Here is a 12227-nt window from a genome sequence, read left to right on the forward strand (position 1 = left end):
GCAACAACAACAAAAAAAATCCTTATCATTGTCTTCATCTTCATTCACAATTTGTGAATCTGAACGCCTGAGCAGTTCCCATTTCTTTAAAATAATAGAAATATCCTAAATCATTTCTAAAAGTTTCTAGATGTAGATTAATTTTTTAGAACTGTTTTGGGCCTACAAGAAAATTCCTCAATTTTTAGAAATTGCTAAATAACTGATACTATAGAGTAGTCTATCCAAATTACGAAGAAGAAAAAAATCCCATCTTTTCTGGATGATTTCGCCATATCCAGCACTTTTACCCTTTATACCGCTCTTCCTACAATTAGAAGACACTTGAGATAAAATAAATAATCCTAAAAATGACAGTGTATGTTAATATTTTACTGTAAGCAACATAGAAAATTCTAAAAAAAAATAATAAAAATTGATATAATTACATATGTTAAAATCACACACATATGTGTATCATTCACGTCGATATATATATTATATATACGTATGTATATATGTTGCACACATGCCTGAGCTGTGAGGATCTCGGTGATGTGCAGAGCCATGTGCTGGGACATCCCGGTGACTTGTCAGGATTCCTGCACAGGGCAGCGATGACTGCTCAGAGTAATGGCAGGGCACAGTGACAGCACACACCACCACATTGCCCTGTGCAGGTACAATGAGGTGCCCCTGGCATCGCACGCAGCGGCCATGCCAGCACATGGTACTACGGAAAACTTTCCAGTCAGCGCTCTCCTGCGCTTCTGTGCGAACACCCGACCAAGTGAATGGAGCATTCCCCCCGCACATAGGGAGCACGGCTGCAGCCCTACCATGTGCAGGGCTAGCGGGGGAAGGAAGTTTCCCAATGTGGACCGCTACAGAGCAGCGCAATTAGCGGTAATACACTGGGACTAGCAGTGACTGGACGGGGCCGCTGTGACTTCCATATGGGAGGCACGCTCCGCTGTCCCCTAACCTGTTCTCCGGTAGAGAGAGAAGAATACGCAAGATACCTGAGTCAGGCAGATGGGAGAATACATCATGGCTTGGCGCGTCCGGTCCCCAGAGCAGTATCCACGGGGAGAGGCTTCACCTATTCATTGTCCGCTGTGGCCGGCAGCAGAGTGACACAAGATGGGAGGTGGCCGTGCTGCTGCTGTCCGCTCGTCGTGCCGCTGCTACTGGCCGCCTGCCCTGTGAGCTGGCATGCCGCGCTGTGCCCGCTGTCCCCGGGTTGACTATATAATGTATGGATGATATCTCATGTCCTGCACACACTGGCTCCCTCTTCTCTCACTCCCTCTCTCTTCCGCTCACTGCACCGGTTACACCCTCTGCACCGTTTCAGCTTTCCAAATCAGACTTAAGGATTTGGCATTTTTTTATTATTATTATTATTTAATGACACAATCATCAAGGAGACACACTCCTCCCCCTGGTGCGCCGTGTGCCGCTCTCCTATATGTACCTCCGCCCCTTCACATGCCCACAACTTGCAGGGTACCGGCGCCCTGTCGGGAGAGGAGGGGTTAAACCATGGAGGGGGAGGAAGGCTGCCCAGCTCCTCTTCCTCTCTCTCTCACTCCTAGGATCGTCCTGCGCTGGCAGAGACGCATGAATACAGTTAGTGCTTATGGGACTTTGCTAAACTTGTCATCAGTTATACATTGGCGATGCTTTCCGAGTGGCACAATGACTGGCATACAGCTCACAGGGTGGCACACATCCCCTCATCAATGCTCGCCTGGCACTTTCAGAAAGCTGCGTGTGCCAGGCACAGTTCACACTAGTAAATGACTTTCACAGTGCATAGTGACTTGCAGGAGAGGGAGAAAGAAGCTTTTTATACGCCCTGTGCCTCACCTCTCGCTTTCCCGCCCCTTTGTCCTCCCTCTCTGCGGTTATCTAGGGTGAGGGGAGCCGGGTGTGGCTGGAGCTGGCTTTCTTAACTCTTTGGGTACTTCATTAAAATATAGTAGGAGACAGGTAAAAACTGCTGTAAACTCTGTCTGTCCAGCCGCACAGGACGCAGAGTACCACGTCAGAGAGCACCTTCATGTTCAGGCTCAGGTCACACTGGGGATTTTTGTTGTGGTTTTGCCGCTTGGTATTTTTACCACAGCAACCACATGTGCAGCCCTAGTGAATGGCCGCTTCTGCTGTGGTCGTGCCACTTCTCTCACAGGGCTCTAGATGTAGCGTTTATTTCAGAGTGATTTTTTTCCTACTGACTTCTCAGGTAAGAAAAATTCCAATATAAAAAAATTACACATTAAATACCAATAGATGCCGTTACTGTATCTATTTCTGACTGGAAACGCAACGAAACACACTTGTCAGGTCGCATACATTTGGAAGGGACCACTTTATTAGGGATAGGCAGACTTCCCAACCTTTGTGTTCTACTGGGGCTGCACACCTTCTTTAGGAGGGCAAAAAACACATAATACTGGTATGAAGTCAGTCTTCCTATAGAAAATAATGTACAGACATGATCCTCTGCTGAATGCCAAAAAATTACAACACAGGAGCAAACGCGGGAGCAACAATGGATCTCTGCCAGCTATATCTTTAGGTGTAACGTAAAAACTGGCAACACCTTTGTCACATTTATTTAATCAGAAAAAAAATCTTATACAGGATGTCATGATTTTACAATCTGTGACTATAACAAAAATTAGAACATACCTTTAGATCCCTGGTCAAGTAACCACAGAGTCTGCAAGGGGTAAGCAGAAATTCTGGGTCTGTTCAGATCGGCCCTACAAAACAGCCCCCAAAGGGGTTGTTTCCCCCTTTATTTGGGGCCCCAGCAGACATCATATAGTGGGAAATTGTGAAAAAAACAAACAAAATATCAATAAATTAAGAAATATACATTAAAATTCCCAATTTACATTTAAAAAAAAAAAATACCCCGCTACACTTCGTTTTCAGTTAATCAGAATATATATATATATATATATATATATATATATATATATATATATATGTGTACAACCTAATAAGAAAAACGAAAGAAAAAAAAAAGTCCTTAAAGGTTTGTTCATTTTTAACTAGCCCATAGGTACTAGAGCCTATTGAAGTGTCTGACCAGGGGGCTAAAAAAACGGCGCCCTTGTTGGTCTCTGAATCAAGGGGCCAGATTTCACAATGACTCCATGCGTCAGTGATATATTCTTCTTCCATGCAAAACAGCAGTGCTGGAGTGTAACTGGATTACATTTCATGACCATGTATCAGAGAGAAATAAAATGGCGCATGCATTACTTTTTCATGCATGGGCACCTTGGACTTCCATAAAGGTCAATGGGATTGCTACAAAAAAAACGATACCATGCAGATGTCATCATGACCATGGCCAGTAGCAAGGTGCACCAATTTTCGTCAATACTTCACCCACACAGGCTAACCTGAACTGAAATTACGGTTTCACTCATCTCTACCATTGAACCATACGTCACTCCCAGGGCTCTGCTTGTTAACTAATGCTTTAGCAGGCACAAAGCTGTGGTTGGGACACACTGCCGAGCTCTGTGCAAACAGGCCCGACAGTAATGTGCGGTGCTACAGGTAAGGAGGCAAGTACAAGATATTTATTGGTTTAATAGCCAAAGCCATATGTACTTCTTTAGTTAAATCCCTTACATAACCATCCCTCCCATAACATAAGAATACATAAGGATCCTCACAGTTCCAGACTGTCAGGTAATCTTTCCAGTAATAGCATCTAATGATCCAGAAATCACAATAATCTGCTATAAAACACACATAATCCCATGTCACATTGTAAGGATTTCTGGACCATAGGTTAACAGATTAAGGTAGTTTTACTGTTTGATGCTGTGCGCACAGATCAAAACAGCAGCTGATGAGAGTAGGTTTGCCTTATTACAGTTTACAACACACATTGTAAACCTATTATGTTAACATTGTGTTAACATCACATTAACAATGTGTTAATAAAACTCAAACGTTATCAGTAATGTCTCTCCTCAGCTGTTGTAATGCATTGCAAAAGTCACGTGTACACGTAGTCTCAATTAAACTACACCCTTAAAATGCTTAAAAAACGTTATTGATGTATACTCAATAAAGGATAGCTAATTGCCATAATTATCAAAAGGTTTGCACTTGACGGTGGTCAGGTGACTGTCATGACACAACAGAGACTGTTGAGGGACCTTTGCACGAGGTGCAATGCTGGATTATAGAGGTAAGTCCAGTCCATTTGTTGGCCTGCATTTGGGGCTATGTACAAAAAAATGAATAATTAGGACAACCTCTTTAAAGGACATGACGGACGGTAGACACGTTCTACTAGGAAGTTCCTGGGGAACAGAGGATATGGAGTTGTAAAAATAATGCTAATTAACCTGTGGGTCTCGGGGCTACGTCACCAGAGAGACTCAGAGTGCCTCATACAATTTATTCACTCCCCCTCTTCCAATACAAGTTTTGTCCGATCTGGAACCAGGGGAGTGAATAAGTTAAAAGACAAGGCGCTCAGAGGCTACGTCACCGGAGCGCACCAGACTAATTAGTATAATTCTTATAACTTTATATTGTCGCAATGTGGCGTAGAGTTGTAATACAAGAACCCCTGAGGAGATGTTCCTCGGGAACTTCTTACTAGGACACGTCTACCATCAGTTGCTATGTTGCACAAAAAATATCATTGTAAAATCCAGTATTGCCGGTATGAAAAGCTGTTTGGGACCAAAAATTCAGCTGGATCCCTCTAGACTGTGCCTGTAATGCAATGCCAAGAACTGTAGTGTAGCCATGCTGTAAGTATATAAGTGAAAGGGGTGAATGAAAACACTGAAATTTCCCTTCACACAACAGTGTTCCAGCTGGTGTGAACTGAACAGGGACGAGGGACTGACAGCCAAAAAGCAAAATATAAATAGAGAGAGGAGTCCAAGTGTAGGGCCCTCGCCTGTTTCTTCCCCCTCTTGATTTGTGTGTGATTGGAACTCAGAAGAAATCAGAATCAGTCAGGAGAAGGTAAGTCATGTCAAGTCGACCGTGAAACTGTGACTTTTAACCTCAGCTCTGTCCTCATTAAGGAGCGTTCAAACTAGGCCCAGTGGATTAAGTAGAGTGGGGTGGGACTGAGAACAAAATCAGCCAGCTGCTGTAATTCTCTTGTGCCTCTCAGACACAGTTTATATAGGGACAAGGCAGCTTGGATTCTTGCACATTCCTCCATTAACCCAGTCACTACACTTCCCCTTTGCACTGGAAATGTAATGGCTTTTCAAACTGCAAAGTAAGATGCAGTAATAGCTTAATATGTCAAGCTTATTAAAATAATTTAGATCTGAAGCAACATTTAGGGTGCTGTCACACAAACCACTGGGGTACGGGAGCGGGCCTTGGCCCCGATTGGATTCGTATCGCTATGGAAACACAAGCAATCGGTAACCAGAACCCATTAAAACAACAGGTTCTGGTTACCAATAGCAGCGCTAGCGATACAGTGATAAAGAAAGACTTTGGAATTAGTTTAGTGCAAACCTACAAAAGCAACAGAGGGGGATTTACAGATACATACTTTACTTTGTGGCCTGTAGCTAAACTAAAAATGTCAAAACATATGAAAAGTAAAAGCAATATTGCGTCTGTGAGGTCAAATGTGAGAAACGCAGAATTCAGCTGCTGATCACATTCCCATACAAAAAAGCCTCAACTATCTGCAAGCCCATTGGCTCTCATGGGCATAAGCTAAAGGCTTTTTCCTCTATAGCATGATACCTTCTGCACCCTGTAAGAGCGCTCCCACTAAAAGGTATACACTAGGTGATCATGTGATTTACTTAAATCCTGCTAATATCTGTGAGTCATCTGTACCTTACAGCTTTGAGCTTCCTATATACCTTGGAGCCCAGGCAGTGGTAAATAGGGTATATGTATTCTCATAAACAATACTTATAAAAAATTCCATATACATATAGGGTGATTGGGGGAACTAACTATGGCCAAACATATGTGTTTTACTTGAGTTTTATAGAGTCATTTATATGAATTGTCAATGAATCGATTATAAGTAAAACTGTGGTAGTTAGGCAGTTAATACAACCGATAGCAGGACTGTTTGAAAAAAAATTCAGCTAAGCATTTAGTGACTGAGCTGAAACACAGCTCTCACATCTGAAAGGGGGTGGGGAGGGGAAAGTACAGTTCAATCCAAGAGAGTAACTCTGACTTTGGAGGTAGGGCTTGTCTCTATGCCAAAAATAAAAACACAGAGAAAGAGAGGCAAGTAGAAGGGAGGGGGCTAGTGCCGTGTTGAAGTTGCTACAGACTTTCAGCTATTCCCCATTGATATTGCATTTCATCACACACATTTCTTAAATAGTAAATGAGTTTAATTGCCAAACCACTAGCCTAAAAAGCATGCATACACAGACTGTAGACCAAAAGGTTGTATCAAAATACAACATAGTCAAAACACTTGTGTATAGGAAGTATAACTTACAAGATAACAAGACAAGGTCAAAAAACTTTTGAGTAGCCTTCATACTAATCACTTATATGAATGCCATTATGGGCTTAACTTCCGTGGTCAATAACTAATAGTACAAATTGTGTTGTCAACATCCTGATATATTTCCAAAATGGATGTGTGATTAGAGAAAGTCGAGAGTCACGTAAATCAAGTACAATTTTAAGTTACATAGATGATTTCACACTATATAGTTTTAGGATATGAACTCCATTAATGCATGTTCTTATGTTTACTGCTTGATGTATAATGTCTCTATTAAAAAAACTTGTATATTAAACATTTAGCAAGAATAATACTACATCTTTTTACATCAATGATGTGTAGGCTTCTGTGTTTAAGGGCCAAAGTGCAGAAAGCAGTCATTGAAATGTGACTGTTCAATCTATTTCTGACTAGTTCAAGCAAAATGCTGAGATCCATGACATAATGTCACATTACCCTTGTGCCAGGAATAACAAAATCTATTGCATTAGTGTTACAAGATGCAATCTCCCTAAGTAATAGTGAAAACTCGCTCCTTTATGTAGAAAAAAAAGGCTTATAAGCACCTTGCATGCTGCGCTATGTCAAGAAGAAACCTAAGCTAAGCAGAATATCTGTGTAAGAGCATCCATTCATTCACTATGATGAAGGCCTTGCTGACAGAGTAGGGTTAAGGTAAAAGCTGCTCTACAAAAGGACAAAGAATGAGCTACATTTAACCGATACAAAAAAAGCAGCGAGAAATTGATGTCTCACCAGTTTTGCATACTACAATCTGTATAGACAGCTTAACAATCACTCCCATTACATTAATGCACAAGGGCAATGGAACATTTCCTGCGCAACATTTTGACATTCTCATTGAATATCACCAAGTACATTATTTAGTCATTTCCTAAAGCCGTGTGCTGAAGATCAGTTATTTTATAGGTCATGGAGAGGCGGCTCCCACAACCTGCAATTACTAAGCTTATTAATACCAACCTCTACAACTTTCACTAAGTAAATAGTTTTTGGCTGCGCACATTGCAAGCAATGCAGAAACTGATACATATTTAACTCCACCAAGAATCTGTGCTTGAATGAATCATTCAACAGAAGCAGCATGCAGTAGCACATCTCACAAAATAAATATCAGGGTTGCTTGTGGTGTCATTCACGACACGCAATAGTAAAGACAGCCATCTATATTACTTATAAAAATGGGGACACATTTCCCCCCACAATTCACAAAGGCAGCTCATTCCTGTCACACTGATGGATTCCCTACATAATAACCTTGATTGAAACATTTAGCTATCTATCTGCCCTTCTGCCTTTTTAAAAAGCAGACATTTTCTATTAAGCATGTGACCTAATATGACATTCATTCAACAACAGAATGGGACAGTAGAGTCTGGTGAAGGTTCCTAAGAGGTGAGGAGGTGACAAACACTCCATGGCCTTCACATTTAAACAGAGATTATCACACTGAAAATGCAGAGCCTGGGAAGAGATTCAATATACAGTGTCTTTAATTTTAAACTTAGAAGTCATAGCGGTCCCTGTACAAGTTAGACTGAGCAAATAACAAGTTTTACCAGAACTCTTCTAACAAAATTCTATCAATCTGCCCAGCTCCTCCTGCTCTATAACATGTTACCTGCAGATCAGTCTACACTTCCAAAGTGACAGGTTATTTCATGTCAGTCATCTTATTTCTACACTGCAGCATGAAATAACTTATGACACCACAACCGGAGACTTGCTATAGATAGTGTGCAGAAATTTTCTGTACATGCATTTTATTAGAATCTGCAATAGACGCTCCTAAAAGAGCCTCTGGCGCAGATGTGAACGTGGCCTATCAAAGAACATTTTATAGCAGACATTATATGTGAAATGTTTGATAGTGTACTGTACATTATAGGATGCAAGTACTGCTTTAATAGCTCACCCCTGACGTGTAGAGCATCAAGCATAGAAGTAGTTATACCAGATTTGTATATGTTTATTTGTACGCTTAAGTAAAATGTATTTATGGCTTCTTGTAAGTCTCCTAAAACATTGTTTTGCTACTATAAACCATAGTGAGTATATGCTATACATAAACACAAATCACAAATATGGAAGTACCTTATATCCGCATAGGTTATGGTTTTACCTGTGATTATATCCAGACTTTTCAAGCCACACTAAAGCATTCTTTAACAATTCTTATGACTGGTATATGAATCTTGTGTATACAGAAAATAATTATACTCATTTGTTTCCTGACATAATTAACCTACTCCTTGAATAAACTACAGGATCAAAATGATTCTGTATCCAGGGACAGGCATGTTTACTGGAAGATAACTTTTTCTTCATGAACACAACTAAACTCCAAAAAGGCATGCAGCTAATAATGTAACTGTCATTACTGAGCACTCAGCTTAGGTTATAAATTGCCTGGCCATTTAGAAATCTGAAGCGCGCTACATTCCCTTAGGTTGAGCCTGTCCCACAGATGAATGGGGTAATTGACTGAACTAGGGAATAAGTGGGAGGATTTTTGAAACCACAGGATATTCACAACAAGCACTCTGCACCGGAATACAAACCATACTCATTTTTTACCTTGTCCTCAATGTTGATGCCACTAATCTATAAAAAGAGCCTTCATTTATATTGGGCTTGAGTCCTAGAGTGTTTTTTTCCCTTTCATTTATGAACATCTGCTTTGCTAGGATTTTGTGTCTGTGAAACTATGGGTGTGTGGGAGTTCTTTTGGATTAAAATGCAGCACATACTTGGAATATAAGCTATACAAGCAGGCTCTATAACTTTTGACCCCTATACTCTTATATCAGTAAAACTCACCTAAAAAGGCCTATTGCATAAACGTTATTTCATAGTGATTATATAGTACATATACAAATGTATGGGGGCTCCTGTTCCTGTGCCTTATTGGATTTGCCTATGTAAAATAATTGCATAGCTTTTGTTCAACTCTTCAGTATAGGTAGACTGTGTGCTGTTCCTCTTTGCACACATTTCTGCACAAGGTTTAGGGATTAAAGTGAGATGGGTTGATATTGGAAATGCAATAAAAAAATGTAGTAATCCCATTTTACAATGCAATTATTACCATCAATTTAGAATGCAGATGTTTTGTCTTTAGTTTTTCTCCTACTTCACCTTTAACTGTGTTTTGTTTATGGTGTTATAGCTTTACTGGTCATTCTATATATGTATACATGTTACATTGAGATACTTTAAGGCAGACGCAGCTTCATCCAAAGTACATGCTTTGTTAGTGTAGCACAAGGCAGATTACTTTGGAACAGTTAGAGTTAATCACATATATTTTGGCGCCTTTTTCTTGCTCGCTACTGTACTTAAAAAGTGCAGATCTTGTCTGTCCTGTCTCAAGTTCAATGGCAGCCTCTTCTACAAGCAGCAAGAGAGGGGGAGGGGGAGACAGGCATTTTCAGTGCACTAATAATAATTCACATCACGCCACCTCAGCTCCTTGTGTCAAAGTAAAGAGATTGTCCACCCCCCTCCAACCTGAGAGTTGCAGCTACTCACAACTTAATACTAGCTTGGTTAAGCACACAAGTAGCCAAACATACTGCCCAATGCCTTGACCAAGAAATTGTTAAGGAACTAGAATTATGTGCTTTTAGACATTTTATATATACGGTATTCACTTATGTACCTATGAAAACTTAAGTAATTATTTCAATAAGATTAGAGTTTCCTAACAGACTGACATTGAATTAGGCCACAATATTTTAAAATACCATTATTTTGCACTCAATATGGCAACAGTATAAAATACAGTGGTCGCTTTAAAATCATTCAGATTCTATATCTAGATATAGAAATAATAATTAATACTACAAATATACAATGGATCTGTTGTCCTCGTGTATGATAACTCTGCAAAGCTTGCACAGTAAAGAGAATTAGAGGTAAAAAGGAAAACGATAAAAAAAAAAAGTTATAACATTGTGCTAAATCTGGCCATCTGCATAAAAAAAGTCACAATCACACATTTAGTTATATATATTTGATCTATCCCCCAACTCCTTCCTCACATAGGAACACAAAAGTACCTTCTATATTACTGCATCAATCATATAGTAAATGCACAGTGTTACAAATAGCAGTCAAAATAAATATGCAAAAGTCAACAAACCAGAATCCCAGTTATTCAGATCACTTATATGACATTTAGTATTATACAACACCTGCAGCACAATAACCTTAGAGAATACATAACAGGTGTAGAACAGAAGGATCCACGTTCACCAGGATTTAAAGACAGAATCTGAAATCATAAACAGTACCAGGAGCACATACATATTGCACATATGGAGCAGGAGAAATCATCACTGAGTCCCCATCTGACCCTGGCCTACTGAGGATCTTCATACTAGGAGGAAAAGCTTGCCTTCCAGGAAGGTGAGGTTAATCTGCAGCCATAGGTTATCACCAATACTATACATTTATGGCAGGTATTACCCAGAGATAAGCCACACCTTCACATTCATAGCAAGGGAACTCCAAAGCCTGGTGAGCAGTAAGCAATAGACGTGCAGGGGTTAAACAAGGCTACATACTACTAGCATTACTCTCATTGCAGAAAACAATCACTAGACGTTTAACAACAATCCTTCTAATATGATGAAGCTGATGCATGGAAAGCAAAGGTTGCTGCAGAGCACAGCCAGGTTCCATGTGTCCTCTGCCAGAATGAGGTGGGAAGTCTTGCGGCAGGATGGCTGCCAAGTTCAGCACTCTTGGACGCAAGCTCCATCCTCTGATTGCTGGCAGAGACGTGTGACCCACATCCACATGCTGCCAAGGAAGCACAAGACAAACAAGCGGCACTTCTAGAGCTCATCCCACAACTCCAATCTTATTACTGGGAGATGTCAGAGGGCACATACCATTGCACTGTACTGCATTAACTTATAGGGATCCAGCACAGGCGCGATGGCTTCACATTGCTTAGGTGACAGGGGCTGCAGGGGCTTTATTATCAGATCTGACTCCCAAGCCTGCTGCTATGTGTTCTGTTTGTTCATGTGTACGGATACGTGTAAGAAACGGAGAGCAGAGCCCGGAAAGATAACAACGTCTTGGCAAAGGGCAGGGGGTGACGAGGTGAGAGTACGCGGCGGCGGCTTTAGCTGAGCGCCTGCTGCGCCTAGAGCTCTACTTGCAGTGCTGCACTCCTGGAGGGTGGCTTGAACGCGGTCCAGGAGAGGCTGATCCCGTTTTTTTGGAGCGGGGCTGGTCTGTGAGTGCTGTTGGCAGGGTTTTCCTCTCTCTCCCCTGTGTGTCTCCCTGGCCCCCCTGTCAGTCTGGCTCTGCTCTGCACATCAGGCAGCTCATAGCACACTCGGCTCTGCACTTGGACGAGTTCCACCTCTCGCTGATTGGCCGGGAAGGCGGCGGCTCCCTTCTCACCCGTCCCACCTTCCCCTCTCCTCCTCCCTGCTTCCCCCTTCTCACCCGTCCCACCTTCCCCTCTCCTCCTCCCTGCTTCCCCCTTCTCGGCTCCAGCTGTCGCTGCCCTCCCAGCTTCTCCTAGAACAGGGATGGCGAACCTTTTAGAGCCTGAGTGCCCAAACTTCAACCAAAAGCCACTTATTTATTGCAAAGTGCCAACACAGAAATTTAAGCAGTAATTTTTTCTCCTTGTTCTTTGACAACTTTCAGTCGTTCAGCCTCCTAAAGACACCAATGCAGTTGAAAGGAGGAGGGCAAA

At 41.5% G+C, this 12227-nt stretch overlaps 1 protein-coding gene across 8 annotated transcripts in view; it reads right to left on the reverse strand.

The window, feature by feature from the left end:
* Positions 1-12227, reverse strand: part of NFIB (nuclear factor I B) — a 293295-nt gene that overhangs the window by 135983 nt on the left and 145085 nt on the right. The window contains exon 1 of one of the 8 annotated variants that reach the window (XM_072152833.1): positions 11404-11837. The exons of 4 other annotated variants lie outside the window; for them this stretch is intronic. In XM_072152833.1, the coding sequence (XP_072008934.1) occupies positions 11404-11421 (18 nt within the window). In that variant the 5' untranslated portion in view covers positions 11422-11837. Of the gene's footprint in view, positions 1-512; positions 653-1001; positions 1596-11403; positions 11838-12227 lie in introns of those variants that run through there. 3 more of the 8 variants (XM_072152826.1, XM_072152864.1, XM_072152817.1) reach the window with 3 other exon arrangements.

The sequence above is a fragment of the Engystomops pustulosus genome, chromosome 1, assembly GCF_040894005.1.
Source record: "Engystomops pustulosus chromosome 1, aEngPut4.maternal, whole genome shotgun sequence".
Classification (NCBI taxonomy): domain Eukaryota; kingdom Metazoa; phylum Chordata; class Amphibia; order Anura; family Leptodactylidae; genus Engystomops; species Engystomops pustulosus.